Raw genomic sequence first — 19,410 nt, forward strand, 5'->3', positions numbered from 1 at the left:
CGTCTCAGAGGGGAAATCGACGAACTTCCTGGTCCCTGGATCTGTGTTGTACTAATGTGACCACCGGCCTCCTCACGGTGGTTGGTGGCCATCTGGAGCCATGCTTGCCCACCTCGGGGATCCCCGGACCCTTTCGGGGTCCCACAGTTTGCGTAAGAACGGGAAAACACCTGTTCCCTTCTCAGCACCGGGAGGTCCGTGTTGAGTAAAACCGCTGACCCCTCTCGTCTCAGTGAAGGCAGCGGCGTTGTCGGGGCCACTAATCCTTGATTATTCACACCACCCACTTGTAGTTTAAAAGAAAAAAATCACTGTAAGATTTTCTGGCTGAGCCAATAATATTGTTTAATTTTATCAACTATTAACGTTTGGATATAAGTTTTTTTTTTAATGTCCCGCGTGATGACCCAGGACGTGTACTTGTTAAGCTGTCTGCTGCGTTTCTGAACGAAGCGCCTTGTTCACCCGGAGAAAAGGCACTGTGTGGTTGAGGCGCAGATTGAACCAATAGTTGGTATTGAAAGATTGACCGGCAGGGTGACTGTGGGTACTCAGACTTGGGCGTTTGTCAGACACTTTTTCTTTCAAATCAGCGGCTCAAGCCAGTCACGTTAGGCTGGCGTTATCTGTCTCCCACGATAACGTTTGACCAGTCGAGCAAAAAAAATCAGAAAGCCACGGCACGGGTGACAGCTTCCCCAGACGCTTTCCTGGTCACAGTAACACCTGAGATCCTTGTCTCGATGTCCAATAATGAAAGGCCTCGATGTTCAGAAGATCCGCATCGCTCAGCGAGTCCGGCATTTTCAGATGACTGACGCACGCATGGCAGAGTCGGGCACAGGTGACATAGCCATCCGAAGTGCAGGATAGACCCAGGGCCTTACTGGAGCAGAGCATGGTACGATCTCAGGTTCCATACCGCATCTGACCATGAGGAGATTGCCGTTGGTTGAGTTTTGGCGCAAGCATCCAAGAATAATGCCTACAGGGATCTGAAAGTCCTCCCCTTTCCCGCTCCCTCTCAGCGAGATGCTGACTTTTCTTCACATACCTGAGCCCAAAACAGCAATCCTCAAACAGGTCCCGTGGAGCCGCAGCCCTGGGCCCCCAACCGTCTTCTGTTAAGCCAGACACGAAAGGAAGTTTTCACCTATTGAAGCACGTGCTCCTTGTCCGTGAATCTGTAGCCCTTTGCCCTGAGCTTCTCCATCTTCAGTGTCACCGCCGTCCATTGACCCTAAGTATAAGTATGTTCACTTACTGTACACGGTATTTTTTGTTACGTGACAAGCCACACCAAACATAGCGCCTTAAATCAAACACTTGCTATTTAGTCGTTGTGTTGCCTTTGTCAGCTGAGCCAGGCTCCTCGCTAACAAGCTGGGGCCTTCGCTAGGACGGTGGGGACAACGGAGCCCTCCTCCCCCGTCTGCGGCCCCCACGAGGCTCCGCAGCAGGAGAGAGCAGGCACTGGTGTTGGAGCCTCCTTCAGCCGCTGCTTGCCTCACGTCTGGCCCAAGCAAGTCAGGAAGTGGAGACAGAGTCTGCCTCGTGACGGGAGGTCTTCTACATGGACTCAGAGAAGGACGCACTACTGCTGGGCCTCCCCTTCATCCTCCGTGGTCGCGAGCTCACTGAGGACGAGGACACAGTGTGCATTGCCCCTGCATCCCCACAGGGGAGCACACATCCTCATGTTCCGTAGATATTTGCTGAATTGAATTTACCAAAAGGACCCTTCTCGAGAACTCCTTAATATAGAACCTTCCACGCCTGAGCACAAGCAGCAAGAAGAGTGGGCTCCTGTCACCTGCCGCCTGCTCACACCGCCTCAGTGCTCATCAGATCCCCCGCCGGCCTCGCCTCGCACACACAGACGCACGCACCCACGCACGCACATACTAGCATGCACCCGCACACCTGCATGCACACATCCTCACACACATGCACACCCTTATTTTCTGGAATTTTTTAAAAAACCACAGCCATCACGCCATTTCACCTGCAAATATATGCCGTTTTCCCTGTAAATGCGCTTCGATGAAGATTTTTTTTTAATTTTTTTTAATGTTTTATTTATTTTTGTTATGAGAGAGACAGAGCGTGAGAGGGGGAGGGGCAGAGAGCAAGGAGACACAGAACCGGAAGCAGGCTCCAGGCTCTGAGCTAGCTGTCAGCACAGAGCCTGACGCGGGGCTTGAACCCACGACCGTGAAATCTGACCTGAGCCGAAGCCGGAGGCTTAACCGACTGAGCCACCCAGGCGCCCCCAGATTTTTTTTAACCTACGTGCCACGTTCTGGATAAATTTTCCTGTGAGAAGACTGCAGCATGTAAGGAAGAAATAAAGCAGGACTCGAGACTATTAACATAATTTAAGGTTTTTATCAGTAAATTTTGGACGAGCCCGACTGAGGAGGTTGGATGGCGAAAGCAAGGAGAGCGAAACCGGAGACCCGGACGCGCTGAATCGGAGACAAATGTGGGGCCCAGGCGTGACCATCCGGAACGCGGCTGCGGCGTGAGGCGGTCCCGGACAGGGGCACAGCTGGCGACGCAGAGCCGCGAGTCACCGGTGTCACAGTGGTAAGGGACACATGGCACGGTTACCCCTACGTGAGTCTAGTTCCCTGCGTGGTGAGGGCCGCACGGAACGCGCAGAGCAGCCACAGTCCGGGCGGGGGTGGCAGTCGCGGCGAGGGCACCCCAGAGATGGGGCGGGAGGGCCAGCTTGTGGCGGGGCGCGGCTGAGGCCACGGGGGTCTCCGACGGGGGTGGCCACACCCGCGGGACCGCCATCCCCGTCAGCGCTTCTTTGTTTGCAGAAGACGCTCTTCCAAGTATTAAAACAAAACTTTGTTTGGGTTTGTTTTTGGTTTTGTTTTTGTTTTTTTAAACCGAACAGGCAGCAAATGTTTGGTCTGGGGTGAGAAGTAAGAGACACTATAATAGACGCTAATAATAAAGAAAGGAGGCATCTCGTTTTAGAGTTTACGGTGGTGGGGGTTGGTTATTAAATCCGAATGCAAGGCTGTGTTTTTAATACAGGTTTTTTTTGTGCCCTTTTTGGTGGATTCGTTTTCAATGAAGTTCCGCTCAATACCTTCATCTGATCACGTTTTACAAGTTAAAAAAACAACAACCTATAAATAATGTAAACCTCATTATTCAGCCACATTTATATGATTATTTTAGATGGATTTTTGTGGAGAGATGATTTTTCCTTGGGTCTTCTGAGCAGCGACACGGTTTTTGAGTAATTACATCTGGGTCTTTATTATCAAGTCACCAGCTTTTGTTTTTAATTTTGTGTCCCTTCCTTTCAGGAGCAGGCTTAACTCGGGGTGTTGTTTAGTTAATCTTCCCTCATGATGATCCAGCCAGAATCAAATTCTGATGATCTCAGATTAGAAAGATTTGCTTCTTACTGCACGGGACTCACTGACTGTTCTTCTACTCACAACTGTGGTTTATTCTTGTGGTTGTTCTTAATCAGCCTCAAATCAGCCCCAACGAAGAGCCGTGTTGGGGCAAAGGCGCCTTCGTCCCCTTGGAATCACGTCATCCTACCCCACGGTTATTGATCTGAGGCAATAAGTATGGAGAATTAACCACCCAGGGGGCGGCCCGAGCTTAGGGTCCGACATTTTTATCGCATCTTCCTCTATAGGCTTGGTCGGTTGAGCGCACACATGCTAGAATCCAGTGTCCCAGCGGGCAGATGCCTCTCCACCCGAGGTTCCCACCCTCAGACCAGTGGTGGTCACCGGCCGTGCCCTACACAGAGACGCTCCTCTCAGGTCATCACATCGATTATTTCCCAGAGGCCAGGTTCTTCACGGCACACCATCCAGCTCCAAAATCTCATTATTTCAACAGGTAACCAATATAAAAAATGACTAATGAGATAGTTCACGTTTTTTTTTCTATTATCCTACTAAGTCTTCAAACTCCAGTGCACCTTTCGCACTCGGGGCCCATCTCCCTTTGGAGCAGCCCTTGCTCAAGGGCGCCAGGGTCTCGAGTGGCTGGCGGCTGCCGCGTCGGTCAGCCCAGCTCAGGACATCCAAGTGTGCGACGAACTCGTTCAAGATCACGGAACACGTGCTCACATAGCATCAGGGAGTGGGAGACGTCTTCACGGAAACGCGTCCAGAATGGGCGTACTTGGCAGCCGCGGGTCCCTTTCCGCCCTCGGAGAAAGCCAGGGCACCTTTCTGAAGGCTTTTTATGGTCCCCTATCTATCTCTGGCTGACTACACAGATTAGTTTGATTGGATTTCAATAAAGATGGTTTTATTTTATCTCTTTTAACTTGAAATGCCTTTGTTGGGGCTCATTGTTATTTATTTTTTTTTTTTTTAGTGTTGTTTAAATCAACCTTAGTGTGATGACATGCCTACTTTGTGCAGGGCACACTCCCAGTGGGCCCTTTCCCGGGTCTGCACACTGAATCGTTAATATTTATCACAGGAGCTCAACGCCAGTTGTGCTTCAGGGAAACACTGCTCTGTTGGTTTGTGAAATTATAACCTTGATGTGGTGTTATTAGGAATCTGATTCGCTACCCATCTCTAACTTTGATGTATGCCTTACGGAAATGTACAGCTAGCTAGTCTGTACAGAATGTTGGTTTCTGATTACTGTATGTAATAGACATTTCAGCATGCAGATTCGGGTGAAACGTGAAGGATGCTTTCTCTGAATTCACCAGACTTTTACCAGAAAGTGTGACTATTTCACAAAAAGACAAAGAAGGAAGGAAGGAAGGAAAGAAAGAAAAGAAAGAAAAAAGAAAGAAAGGAAAGAAGGAAGGAGGGAAAAAAGGAAGGACGGAAAGAACATTAGGTATATACCTTAATAGAAACGTTTTCTCTCTGCCGAAGCAGTGATTATGGGTTTAATAGGTCTCCATTGGGTCAAAACCCCATAGCCTACAGAGAATTCAACTGCACTCTTGACCCGCTTTCTCTAAGGAGTTCTCTGCTAACAAGACTTTCTCCAAAGTCAAATATTTATTTACGAGCTGTTTTGTAAACATCTTGAGTTTGAGTAAATACCGCTTCAAGTGGTTCAAATTTGAAAAACCATGCCAGTAACCAAAATGGCCCGCGGGCAGGCTCTGCCGAGGTCAGCACTGGGCTGAGCCTTCTGGAGTCGTGTGTGTGTGTGTGTGTGTGTGTGTGTGTGTGTGTGTGTGTGTGGTGTGGAGACCCTGCGTCACTGCCCGCTGGGGCTCACGGTCTCTGCCTTGCCCGGGCACTCGTCGAGGAAAAGTAACGTTCCCGAAGCAGTTTGTGTTCAGGCGGCACGTAAAGTGTACTTTCACTTGCAGTGTGTGCGTGCGCTCCGCAGCGGCCTTTTGGAGACTGCAGGGCAGACAGCAAGACAGAGTCGCGGGCTGTCGCTTGCGCAGCCGGTGGGACAGGTGAGCTCACTCGGCCGAGGGAGGTGCCCGTCTGAACGAGCCGTGTGCCGACTAACCCCGCCCCGCGCACTGAACGCATGTCCCGCGAACCGCTTTCTCCTCCCTCCCGCGCGGCGCACTGCTCTGTACCCGGTCGTCCCTGAAAATCACGCCGGCCGCGGCAGGAGCCACACAGACGGCGGCTTGTGTTCGGTTCCTCCCGTGACGGAAACTTGAAATCCTTCACGTCCTGCTTCATCCCTAGACGCCCGATCTGTGTGCGGCCTCCCTGCAAATTCCCCGTAACAGAGACCCCAGGGACTGATCACAGCCTAGGAAGCTGATCATTTTTAATAAGTTCCATTAAGAATGGCTTTCCTCAGAGAGTTCTCGAAGGAAGTGCAAGTGCTCTTTGCATTTTCTTCCGCAAATGAGATCCCTGGGAATCGGAGAGTTTGAACGTAGCTCAGAGAACGGAAAACGCATCAGTTCCAGAGTGTAGTCACCACCCCCCACACACACACACAATCATGAGCTGGCTTCAGACTTCTGGGATGAACAGCGGTGCTGCGGACCCCTCACATCACCAAGGCGCAGGGAGGGGAGGGGGGGGCTTTTGAGTCCCATCCACAATTCCCAGTAAATCTATTTGCTCCATAGGTTTAACTGCTTTTTTTCCCTTGGGTTTTCCTCCTGTCGTCTCTATCCCCTGCGTTCCCAGCTAGCTTTGGCTCCCACAGGACTGGATCTCTGTCCAGTCTTCATTCAGAGACGCTCCTCACCCCGTTCACGAATCCTCCCTTTTTTTTTTTTTGAAAAATCTCTCTGTCTGGTTGAGCAACAAGGCTGTGCCCCTCTTCTGTTTTCTTTCCTTGCTTAACAACTGATCTCTAAGGGAAACAGTGGAGAGAAAGGAAGACACCCAGGTTCCCTGAAAGGGGCCCAAGTCCTGCGTGTTTCTGTTTCTATTCTAGTAACAGGAGTGTATCTTGAGAGCTTTCCGCTGAGGAGCTATGATTTCTGTAACTCTTTCAAACATGCTTTTAACGAAACCATCATCAGAAGTCACACTGTAATTTCAAAATAAAAATTAGCATTTCGTCACAGAACGTATATTTCAAAAATACTATTTCCTGTGTTTTCTAATTGCAGAGAGCTTGATTTCAGAAGGTTTAACCGGATTAGTTGTTGCAGTCTGTTATTCCATTATAAAAAAGCACCAGTTAGCGTCTGGACCTGCTAGAACGTCTCGTGTATTTATAAGTATCTGTCCAACAGGACACTGGCTTCTGAGACCTGGTCATGGGCCAAATTAAGTAATGGTTTCTCCACACCATGGGACACCTCCGTCCCCACCCCTGCACGTGCCCACGGTCACACACAGGCATCTGTTTCATTTCCTGCGTCAATGAGCTAATCTTGCAGGGAAGTGATGTACAAGGCATTGGACTCTTGTGTTGTTCCAAGGCAAGAGAAACAACAATAAATATTGAGAAAAGAAAGCTAATTTGTACTTAGAGCATTTTAATATAGATAATGTTTTCCAAAATCAATATAAGCCACTTGGCTTTTGCCAGCTTTCTTTATTACAAAGATTAAAAGTAACCCAGGTCCAGATATATATACATATATATAGGACCTCTGTTTTCTTGACTCGCTAGGATGAGATCTTAAACTCTCATTCGTAACGTGTTTTAATCATCTATGTAAGACTTGATACTTACTTTTTCATGGTTTCAATAGATTTAGGGGAAATAGTGGTCAGAGGTATGTCAAGATCAGCAGATAAATCCACAGAGTCCATCCATTCTGCTGATGGTGCTTGGATACCAATTTAATTTTTGTGTGTATCGGATGGAATTTTCTTGAAGGCAGCATTTTGGGTTTATGCATTTCTGATTGCAGATGGAGTGTATTTCTAATGAAAACAGTGGCTATTTTGCCTTCAGTTCATCAAATCTGTGTAGAATTACATGGAATCTTTTTTGTCAAACGCTGGCGTTTGCGTTAACGTTCCGACGCCAGCCTGGTAGGTTTTCCCAGGAGTGTTAGCCTCACTTTCCAAGCCAACATTTTAGACTCGGAGCTGGGTGGGGAGGAGTAACCCCTAAACAACTCCGTACCCCAGGAGAAGTCTCTCCAGCCTTTCAGTGAAAGTATAATTACTCAAAAGGAATATTTTAGGGCTCAGAACTTCGGTTTCTAATTTCAAATTGTTGCTAGTAGCCATTTTTCCCATTAAAGTTAACGTTTTTTAACTGATAGGGAGGAGAATTTTTAAAACTTTTTTTATGGTTTATATTTTAAGAGCATTATATTTTATTTTCAATTGTTTTAATGTTTATTTTTTTAGAGAGGGAGAAAGGGCAGAGAGAGGGAGACACAGAATCTGAAAAAGGCTCCAGGCTCCGAGCTGTCAGCACAGACCCGGATGCCAGGCTCCAACTCATGAACCGTGAGATCATGACCTGAGCCCAACTCGGATGTGTAACCGACTGAGCCCCAGGCAGTTTAAAAGGGAGGTTCCTCCCTGCTGTGTGGACGATTGAGGAGATGGGCCAGGCTGAGGGGTCTCAGGTGCTTCTAAGGATTGGATAGAAACTAACACTCAGACAGAAGCAAGGTACACAGAGTCTCCTGTCTGTACCGACTTGCATTCAGCTTGCATTCGCTGCGCCCGCAGCCCCTTCCCAACCACCGAGCAGAAGATAGGCGCTGGCTAGTTTACCGAACGCAGAACGGACCGAGGGGCAGGTGGCTGTGGAGTTGCCACCAGCATGGGCTCCGCGTCACCTTGGGGGTGACGGCCCCGACCACACACATGCGTGGGGGAGGGAACAGCGTGGTGGCCGCCATCTGTATGGCCACCGTTCCCGAGCTGCTGGTCCCTCAGGCCCCGTGGGATGTGTAGGTCTCGTGACGAAGAGGTAACGACCGTATCTTCCGAACACGTTCTACACAGCCTACAGGACCCTGCAGCCTTCCACGCTTTGGGTCGAAACTCGAATTTAAAAGTATTTAAGACACCGTTTCGAAATGAGTTTGAGAAATGGATTCTTTCTCTCGAGTAGGTTTGTGACATTCCACCAGAAAACGCCGCCAGGAGGGGTAGGTGTACATCTCGGTGCAGCTCAGTCACGCAAAGTGCCGCCCGGTCCCCCGTGTCAGAGGGGCACTCGGGGAGGTGCTTACAGGGCCCTGGAGGAATCTGCCCCCGCCCCCTACCGTGCCTGTTTTCCTGCTCTCCCTCCCTGCCCCCTTCCCTCCCCTTGCTCCCCTTTCTCCTGTCCTCTGGGAGCGGGGTCGGAGTGTCCTCTTTCTATTCAAGGATACGAGTCCCCAGAGACTAGGGCACAAGGCAGACAGACACCACACGGGCTCGGCCACCGGCATGTTCTGTGTCTGACCTTCAGTAACTTTCTACTAACGTCATAACCGGAAAACTGTAATAACACATTACGCCTAGTTTAAGGGACCTCTTTCTTTGTGCTTCTTACCTTAAAGATGCTGCATTTTTAATGGGCTAACCCCATTTAAAGGCGAAGGAACTCTGCTTTTAGAAAGTAGCCAATCTGCGAGCATCTGTGTGGATGATTCTTTGCGATGTTTTCCAAGGCGATTTTTTAATGGCTTTCCCTTTACCTCTAAAAGGCATCTGTAACGGACTATCCAATTTACACTTTCTTCTCTCTCCTCTCTTTTCAAAAGCCGCATGCTCGGAGTAAGATCTATGTCCAGAGTCAAGGTAAGAATTTTAAAATTTACGTATTTTTAAAATATGAGTCTATTCAGAGATCTGTCCTGAAGTGTTTATGGATGAAATAATATAGTGTCTTAGGTTCACCTAATAATAATCAGAACGGATGTGCTTGGGGTTCTCTGACAAATACGAGAACATTATTCAAGGGTAATTCAAAATGCGGTTCGGTTAACTTGGCCAGCAGAAGCTCAGTGTGCCCTCCCGCTGGCCTGTTTACAACAGAAGAAACCGGAGCTGGTCTGTTTTAGATTCACGGAGGGGACCGGACCCCCTTCCTGCCCTCGCCCGGTCCCTCCTGGATGGTTGCTGTGCAGCCTTTAAGGGAACCCTTGGCATCTCCTAGACACAGCGAGGAAACCACTGTATTATTTTTTTTTATGCTTATGTGTCCGGGTCCCGCCCCGGCCTGCGGGTCCGTCCTGAGGGAGGGAGAGAGAGTAGGGCAGGAAGGGGAGCACAGAGAGTGAGGCAAGACAAGCGTTTTCCGATCAAGCCCCCGTTTATTGAAAAAGAATCAAACCCATATAGGATTAGGGACGGGAAACTGGCCCAGGTTGGTTGCCAGGTAACAGAGTCAAATGATTATTAGACCAAGGGGAAACCGAAACTGAAACTCCGAACACAGCATCAAAAGGAGCGCCCAGACTTTTGGGCAGGGGAAGATTAGCGCTGCATAAACCCGAATGCGGTTTGATCTTTTGTTCATTTTGGCTCTTCCCAGTCTGACTGTCTCCGAATCCTGGACCAGGAAATGCACTCTCCAGCCTCCAGATGTAAATCTGGTTTTTCTGGTCGCTCCCTGGAGAGCGATATGCCCTTGCCTGAGGCGGGCAAAACTCGGCAGCTCCCAACACTTACGTATTTATTTTGAGAGAGAGAGAGTGCCTTTGTCAGCAGGGGAGGGGCAGAGAGAGGGAGGGAGAGAGGATCCCAAGCAGGCTCCAGGATGTTAGCACAGAGCCCGACGCAGGGTTCAAACTGACCGTGAGATCATGACCTGAGCCACGATCCAGAGTCAGGTGCTTAGCCCAGCGAGCCACACCGGTGCCTGAAAGCGCTGTATTATTGTTTAAACAACAGAAATCATAGGAGGAAGCAGTTCCAAAGGACGTGTAGCTGACGGCAAGCTTAGGTCAGCACAGGCGCTGCGGCAAGGTCACGAGTTCAAGTTTCGGGAGGAATTTTCCAAGGTGCTGAGCCCCAGAGGAGCCCAGGGCCCCCAAAGCCCACCTCAGCCGCGTGGTGCATTATCACCGTATAAATCCTCTGGGTGTTTCACTGATATTGTCAGCAGAAGAATCGCTTAACAAATAAACCCCTTCTTGGAACTCCTGCTCTAAAAAAGAGGCTCCAGCTCGGATGCACAGAAGGTGTGTGAGTGTCCAGGCAGGTGCAGGGTTAACCCCTCCCCGTTCCTGCCTCGTGGCCTGATGTGTAGCCACGGAGCACGTGGGCGCTCCGGGAAAACACCAGCTTTGCAGCATGTGGGTTCGGACGCAGCCTCCACCCCCTCCACACCGAGTCGCCGGACACCCTGTTGAAACCTCTGGGAACCTCAGTTTCCAGCCCGATAAACCGGAGGGGCCGGTCTGCAGGGCGAGGCTTCAGGGTCGCCAGGAGCGTGGGGGCCGTACATACACGGCGCCCGCGCCCAGGCGTGCCCGCGCGCTCGTTAGCAGTACGGAATTGAGTAGCCTGCGTTGCTCAGTGCCGGTGACAGTCCCCCAGGTGCACTGTGGAGAGGGTCACAGGACTTAACGTTTCATGAAATGTCAGAATTTTCCCTGTTACCAAGATAAGCTGTTAAATGTTGCCTCCGAATTTTCTCCGTCTTAAGATGTTCAATTAAGAGAGTGTTACACTTAAATCCGTCCAAGGAGGTGACACAGATAACCAGATATGTGATTTGGAGAGGGCTGAGATGAGGAATTTTAAATGGAGACGTAATCGCTACGTGGCGCTGTGCTTTAGACACCTGCTCCCGGTGCGCGGATTTTAGGGACTCCCGTTTTCCATGACCTGGAGGCTGTCCCGCCCAGTAACCGATGGTGAGGCTGAAGGGGGGGCGCCTTTCCCAGTGGGGGACCCGTGGGGCTCCCTGGGAGCCTCCCGTGCTGGAGGGATGGACCGGTGCTCATGAAGCACTCAGAACGTTGAGTTCTTTGTAAGGACCGGGGATGAGACCAGTATTTAAATGTCAGCACAAAACAGCCGGTTACTTCTCATCAATGTGGGTTTTCTTCCTCTCTCCTTCCACCCAGGAGTCGTGACTGTACCAAACGCTGCCTTTAACTGGAACACCTTTCTTCACCAATCAGGTGAGAGACGAATCTTCCTAGGTGCGTGTGACCCGACTGCATCCTGTCCCTGGTGTCAGTCCGTGACGAGCTCATGTGGTTTTGGAAGGGAGGCCCCTAGACAAAGGGCTCCTTCAGGTCAAAGAAGGCTGTGGTTTTAGGTGAACGTGGGGAGGGAGCGGCGGGAATGGCGGCCAGGCGGGTTACGACGGACCTGGCTTCTCTCCGTTCCCGGAGGCGTCGTTAGTGGTCTCACCCCTGGAGAGCAGCTGGAAGCATGGGTTTGGAGGGGACTTTTGAATCTATTCTGGGTTCAAGTCTTCTGTTAGATGCATGTGTGTACGGGGACGCCTGGATGGCTCAGTGGGTTCAGTGTCCAACTCTTGATTTCAGCCAGGTTCATGAGATCAAGTCCCACGTCCAACTGTGTGCTGACTGCTTAGAGCCTGCTTGGGATTCTCTGTCGCTCTGTCTCTCTTTCTCTCTGCCCCTCCCCTGCTTGCGCACTCTCTCAAAATAAATAAACTAAAGAAAAAACATACATGTATATACATGAACGTTTTCTTCAATTTCCTCTGGTTTACCCTCTCATTTTCTTCTAGTTCATCCGCTTCTCTTTAACGATTAGTTAGCACTGCTTGAACGTTGACCAAGAACCTTTGCCTGTTCACAGTTCACAGAGACATTTCCCCTCTTTCTTTTCCTCCAGGATCCGAGTCTTTCAGCTCTTTCATTAGGATTATAATCCATCTGAAATTAATGTTTATGTGTGGTGTGAGGTAGGGAGCAAAATTTGTTTCCTTCTGAAAGCGGTTCTAGCACTGTTTGTTCAAAACATTTTTCTTTCTCCATTGAAGTGCTTTCTCGAAATCAGTTTGCCATTTACTCAGTGTCCGTTGATCCATGTACGTCTATCCTTATGCTGGCAGTGTTTTGTCTTGCTGTTGGCGTATAGCATGTTGAGAAATCGGGCAGTGGGAGTCGACAGTTCTGTGTCAGCTAATAGGGTTTTTGTATTTCCCTATGTTTCAACTCACCTTGTCAATCTCTGTAACATCTATGCATCAAGTTAGGAAGAATTGACATCTTAAAATAATTTGTCTTAAAATCTATAAACATGATACATCTGTCCACTTATCTAAGCCTTGTTGAGCTTTGTCATGATTCGTACAGGTCTTTATGCCTTTCTAAAAAAATTATTCTTAGGGATTTTATTATCTTTGTTGCTATTATAAAGGTTGAAAAATTTTTTTGAATTGTTTGTTGCCAGCATATAAAAAGTCAGTTGACTTTTGACATTGCATTCTGAAATCTTATACATCTATTTATTAATTCTAGTTACATCATGAGTTTCAATTCCTTTATAGTGTTATTTTGAATTCTATAACCTTGTTTGATCAGTCCCTTCCTAAACATTTGATAGGTAGGGATGGAGGCGCTAGGATTTCAGTCTTCATATATTTGCCCAGTTGTCTTCAGAATGCTTAAAACCAGAATTTCTGGGTTAGGGCTTCTGGACATCATTCACAGCATCTCCCGGGAAGGTAGCATCAATGTGTGTGTCTGTCAGCCATGCTGTCAGGGCCCCATTTTCCCCACACACAGTGGAACTCACAGGGTCTAGCCTTTGTATTTTCCATAGATGGTATCATGTAAGTGCAGTCACGCTGTCCAAACAAAAATTTGTCGCACAATATCTTTGCATATAGAAAGTTCCACTGGTCACAGATGAGTCTCCTAAGCATATCCTCCTGGGGACTACCACTGCCTGATGGTCTGACCAACCCGGTGACTCTGCAAAAGGTGTGGGACCAGCTAAAATGGACTCATCAACTGCGATGTAAAGTTTAAGGATACCTCTACTTTAACCTGCGCCGCCTCTCCCGAGAGTCCACAGTGCGCGGGGACTGCAGGGGGGGAGGTGGGGTTGCAAGCCTGCTGTTAACTTCGGAGGCTGAAAAGCCCGACTCCAGCAGCAGATGCCCAGGCTGGTTTCCACTCCAAACACGGCCAGGAAAGCTCCCACCCACCACACAGTGAATGTCGGAGTCAGGCTCCCTCGGAGGAAGAGCATTTCCAAGCATTTTATTAGGAACAGTTTTCTAAGCGCACCCGTCAACCTCGGGGCCAGGAGCAGGGCCGTCCTCCGCATCACAAATGAGCCCTCGCTGTCCCACTGCTCTGTGTCGCCAACAAGTGGGGGCCATTCTTCTGAACCAGCGAGCCCATTCACAGTCGCCTGTTGAGAGGTGACTTCATCTCCCATATATCAGAGGACGCCGCTGTGGTGTGACTGAGAGTCATAATTTCCAAAGGGAGAGAGATCTCTCATCAAGCCTGTAGTCTGAGGGCTGATTGTTTCATTGGTCTTCGCGCCGAGTGACTAACGGAGCAGTCGAGAGACGTTCAGGACTCCTGAGACAGCCTTTTCCGCAGAGACCCGCACGGCGGCGGCTCTGTCTCGGTGTCTACAGTTAGACACTGTGGACGTGCCCGGTTACAGGCAGAGGCAGGCTCGCTGGGGTCGTGGTGCAGGGTGGATGCAAGTTTCGTGACCAGGCGTCCATTCTCCTTTGCGGAGCCGTTTGTCTGGGTCATAGTCGGCTCTAGAGACAGATTGTTCCCCACCCATCCCGGATCTGACCCTGGCCTCCACAGCCCGTGATTGTGATTTGTCACTTCTGCGTTGAGCTTCGGACAGCGAAAGTGGAAGATATGGCGAGTTCAACACAGACTCTGAGTGATCAAAATGCTCACTCTCTGAATCCTTGTGAACGGCTAACCGTGCGATCAAGGGGACGGCACGGAGAAGGGCCTTGGTCGCCAGCCCAGCCCCACAGAGGGGAACGGGATCAGTCACCGAGGTGGAGTGTCTGTTTCCTCAGTGTCTGATGGCGGTTTGGAGACGTGTCCTCCTTCACGGTGTGACATGAGTTTTTGCGAGAATATCCAATTCTCTCTCCAAGCCCTCGCCACCAAATGACTAAAGCTTTTGAGTGCAAAGCATTGCTTCCAGGCTAACCAGATTCCATAGTCCAACAGATCAACTAGGAAAACATAAAGAATGAAGTAGAGTTTTTTTCCCCATGATATTTACAATAGTTATTCTGACCAGGAAATAAATGTACAGACCACAAGTTGGTTACCGCGGACTTTGTCTGTGTGTTCACAGCTTAAACATTGTTATGGCTCAGTGATGAATCGTTTTTCTTCTCAATGCTGATGACTGACACATCTAAAGTCAGATTCTGGGGGCACCTGGGCGGCTCAGTCAGTTGAGCGTCTGACTTCAGCTCAGGTCATGACCTCACAGTCCGTGGGTTCGAGCCCCACGTCAGGCTCTGTGCTGACAGCTCGGAGCCTGGAGCCTGCTTCAGAGTCTGTGTCTCCCTCTCTCTCTGCTTCTCCCCTGCTCACTCTTCGTCTCTGTCTCTCAAAATAAAATAAAGATATAAAAAACGTTTTAGGTAAAATCAGATTCTTTGTTGTTCATCGAACCCCAAAACTGTGAAAGCTTAAATTTGACCATACCTTCCTGATTTTCTGTTTCCTGTCTTGTTATATTTCTATCGTTAATTTGTTTAATTTTCTGCCTCTCTCCTTTTGTAAACTGTACTTCTGTTTCTCTGTGGAGACCCTGACATGCCGAGCTCAGACGGTAGTATTTTTCCTCCTTGGCAGTGCCCAGGAAAACCCACTTGTTTTTCTTGTGGGAAATTCACGTTACCAGATCCCTTGATATTTTCACAGCCCCCAAATCAGATTTGTCAGTTAACATTTACCATGTCTAATGCCGGCCACTGAAGTTCTTGGATTCTTTCTGCAAGTCCAGAAGACAAGCTGTTCCCTTTAATAAATAAAGGGGGGGGCGGGCAAAAGACAGGAGAGAAAGCGGCTTAGTGTGGGTTGGGTTGTGTTGTGTAGCCGTCTGATGAATCACCGGAGGGCTGGCCAGCGAGCGTGACTGGCACTTAGCCTGCTGGGGCCCATACGGTGCCAGACCACGAGAGCGACTCACTGTGTTTTGAAGATAAAAATACCACTCTCCAGGAAACGGTAACATCGGAAGGACGGACATGTAAATCGTGCGTTTGTGAGGGATGAGTTCAGACCTTGACTCACGGTAAACGTGATGCTCACGGAAAACAAAGGGAAGAAGAAGTTTGGCATTAAAAGGACACACTGACACGCGGCTGAGGTGCCTGCGTCACCTCCAAGTGTCCACAGGCCAATTTCTTTTAGTTCTGCTTTGAAATCTAAGAACGGCCGCTGTATGTGTCCGTAACCCCGGCCAGGGACATAGGCTTGTTTAGTCATGATTTCCCACCCGTTATGTCCTTGACAATGAAACCATTGTGTATGAGAAGCGCCCAGAAGCTGTTCAAACCCAAAAGCTGTGTCTGCATTTTATTTTCAAAATCTTGTAGGTCCTACAATACACCAAAGCATTTAGTCCTTCATCCTGCCATTGGCTAACTTAGTTTCCTAAGTCCTCACCGCATTTAACCTCCAGCCCGGGAGAAGACGAGGAGAGAGGCAAGAGAATATTAGGTTAGCACCGTCTCCCTCCGGGGTCTGGCAGGTCAGCGCTCTCGAAGTCAGTGAGTGAGCCGGGGACCAGCGCTTTTAAAGATTGAAATGAAATGGAAGGAGTACTTCTCTCAGAGGCCCTTGTATGCGGTAAGGCTAATATCTTCTGGAATTGTGTGCAAATACAAGCTATATCATGTGTGTAAGGTCTCAATTTGAGAGACGGTAAGATATGTCTATCTTACCATAAGTCCTAGATATTTTGGGTTTTTTAAATTTTTTTAATGTTTTTATTTATTTTTGATACAGAGAGAGACAGAGCATGAGAGAAGGAGGGGCAGAGAGAGAAGGAGACACAGAACCGGAAGCAGGCTCCAGGCTCTGAGCTAGCTGTCAGCACAGAGCCTGACGCGGGGCTCGAACCCACGAACGTGAGATCATGACCTGAGCCGAAGTCGGAGGCTTAACCGACTGAGCCCCTCAGGCGCCCCTAGAATATTTTGAAGAAGAATGTATGTGGGTTGCTCTCTCTCAAAGTTGGCTCCCTAGGCGTCCTGGGGCCGGGGCAGGTGGGGGGCCTCTGAGCAAAGGCGAACACGACATCAACACCCCTCCCAAGCAGCTAACGTGCATCGCGTCCGAATAGAGGAACACAGGAGGTTTCAACATCTGTGCTTGTCCCACAGCAAAAATACAGAAGAGAACGGAGTCTTTTTACCAAGACATCCCTGTGTCCTTGACACAGTGCTGCCCAGGCTGCCGTCTCTGGAGGCCCCCTTGGCGCGTTCATTTTGCTATTATTCTTTTTCTCGATTCAGTCACGCAGGTTCTCTGACTTCCCCCTTTGGGCACGTTCGTGCCGCTTCTATCTTCTTGTCTCTTCCTCCTCCTCCCCCTCCTCCTCCTCCTCCTCCTCCTCCTTCTGTATCTGAGCAGATATTCCACGGGCATCATGATGAGGATGTCTGTGAGCTAGTGTCCTGCCCCGTGGGTCACACTGCAGACACATAACATCAGCCTCTCCCTCACTGGGGATTTTTAAAAATAGAAACGGTGTGCATGTGCATGTGTGTGCATGTGTATGCGTGTGTGCACACACCCTGTGCCCTGGGCTTAGGCGCCCTCCCGCAGTTAAGTGTGTGGCCCCATAGTTAAGCGTCCCTCATAGGGTGCTTACTTTTCCCCTGTGGTTAACAAGTAACCTCTGTGAGGACACTTGTCCTTCCTGTCCTTGCCACACGCTGTCTGGCCTCGGTGTTTGTTGATGGTTCTTGCCTAGTGATGCGGGATGTACCTCTCTCACACCGACCTTCTGTCCTTAAAGGTATTTGTCAAGTTCATTATTTATTAAAGGGAGCAGCTTGTCTTCTGGGCTCAAATCCCTCTGCTCTTGAATTCAAATTCTGCACAAAGCCTCTAGCTTTGGTCAAACACGAAGCTTGGTATTTCTAAGGTTAGTCTTGGGGGCCTCAGAATATCGGGAACCATCTTACAAATGCAACATACGTCAATGGAATCGTCAAGAGTTCCTTTGGAGACTGCGATGTGTTTTGAAGGGTTTTCTCAGAGGGAACCTCACCATTTCAGCAGAGAGCTTCTTGGGACTTGGACACACGAGCGTTGTTCTCCAGGGTTTGTGATTATGCGAAGGTGGCCTCACTGTGTCTTCTCACGGTCAGTCCGATTATGTTACTATTCAAGGCGTGCGAAAGCCCAGAGTAGCTGAAATTTTTTGTATTAAGCCATGGGGGAATGAGAACCCTCACCCGGATGATTTTGTGTCCGGTCACACACGTCTGGAAATGACGGCGTCTTAGGTCAGCTCGCACTAATTATACGGGTAATTTCTACGGAGTCACCTACCTATTGCTCTGCCTCAACGCACCTCAACATACAGGGGCTGGTCTCTTATGACAGAGGCGCTGGTAGCCCGACCCAGGGCTGGAGGGGCTGGGCTCACGCGCCCTTTGCAGTGGGCCGAGGCCCACCGGCCTGTGTGGCCTCCTCGAGCAGGGGACGCTGGGCGTCTGGCCGTAGAGCCTTGTTCTCGAGGAGGCCAGGTCATCAGGTAGGGATGCTTCAGGGGCCAAGTGGGGCTGACACAGGGCTCCCCGCGGCCAAGACCTGGAAGTCAGTCCCCGTCCTTCCCCGGGGCTCTGCTGGTCGATGCTCATCACCGGGCTGGCCCAGAGCAGCGGGTGAAGTGGCCGGTTCCAGCTCTCCATGAGAGGGGCCGCCATGAGAGATCTTATTTTACGGATCTGTGGGCACGTCCGCATTCAGCGTGTACGTGTGCAGACCCAAGAGCGTATTCCTACACAAAACTCAGTCCTAGTTTCATAAAGAACATGCTCTTCTCTCTGTAGGCTCCCGAGGTTTTCCAGGGCCACGTTTCCGTACACATTGCCCCTTCCTCACCGCACAGAGGAGTTATATTTACTCAGCTTTCCCACCAGGACAAACCATTACGTGCCGTGTTGTGTGAAGGTTTGAGGTCGGGGCCCCATGGCCTCTGGGCTTCACCCCCATGGTATCAAGCTGCCTTCTCTTCCCTGAAAATATCCGAACTGCTCTGTTGCAGGGATTAACCAAAGTGCTGATAATTTATACATCTTTCTCCTGGTGTGTGGACTCAGACAAGTGAAGGACCCTCTCTATCTGGTGGACGCCTTCTCAGGTACGTTTGGTTTATGGAGTTCCATCTGGGAGTCCGGCCTTCGCGTTTCTCTCTTTGGGGTTTTGAGTTTTGCCGTCTCTCTTTCCACATGAGCGGAACGGCTTCGAGACTGTTACTGTGGAAACAACCAGAAAAGGAATCACTCTGCGCGGTGACCCTTCTTGTTCTGACTGTCCTGTGCCCTCGGTGTCTGAGGAAATCATAAAAATAGTGGATAGTTGCAAGAATAATGTAACTTCAACCAAAAATATGTTGCACATGTTGATTTGTACAGTGCGTTCAGTGTATCCGAAGTCCATGTGCTTCCTCCCGGGGGTCCAGTCAGTGGGAGACCTGGAGAATGCAGGACATTCTAGAAGAGCGTTTTACATGGAAGCATGTGGTGCTCGGTATTTACAGTTCAAATATTGCGAGCACGTTTGGTTTGCGAGCATAATTCATTCCAGAAACATGCTTGTGATCCAAAGCACTTGTGTATCAAAGCAAATTTCCCCATAAGCAGTAATGGAAACTCAGATGATGTTTCAAAACCCAAAGATATTCATATAAAAGTGATTGCAATACCATAATAGAGCACAAAATAATAGAGAAAACACAAAATACAAAGAAAAACAAACGAATGAACCTGCCCTCACCTTTGGAAACCTCCGTGGCTGGGGCGAGGGGGACGGGAGGGGAGGGTCCTGGTGGGAGGGCTCGCTCGACCACTCACGGGACCCCTGCCGTCTGTCGGCTC

At 49.5% G+C, this 19,410-nt stretch overlaps 1 protein-coding gene across 1 annotated transcript in view; it reads left to right on the top strand.

The window, feature by feature from the left end:
* The window catches only part of GLT1D1 (glycosyltransferase 1 domain containing 1), a 54,126-nt gene that overhangs the window by 14,422 nt on the left and 20,294 nt on the right, over positions 1-19,410 (top strand). The window contains exons 5-8 of the mRNA XM_029921635.1: positions 5,339-5,431; positions 9,119-9,155; positions 11,432-11,488; positions 18,579-18,674. Coding sequence (XP_029777495.1) covers positions 5,339-5,431; positions 9,119-9,155; positions 11,432-11,488; positions 18,579-18,674 — 283 coding nt within the window. The remainder of the gene's footprint in view (positions 1-5,338; positions 5,432-9,118; positions 9,156-11,431; positions 11,489-18,578; positions 18,675-19,410) is intronic.

The sequence above is a fragment of the Suricata suricatta genome, chromosome 14 (assembly GCF_006229205.1).
Source record: "Suricata suricatta isolate VVHF042 chromosome 14, meerkat_22Aug2017_6uvM2_HiC, whole genome shotgun sequence".
Taxonomy (NCBI): domain Eukaryota; kingdom Metazoa; phylum Chordata; class Mammalia; order Carnivora; family Herpestidae; genus Suricata; species Suricata suricatta.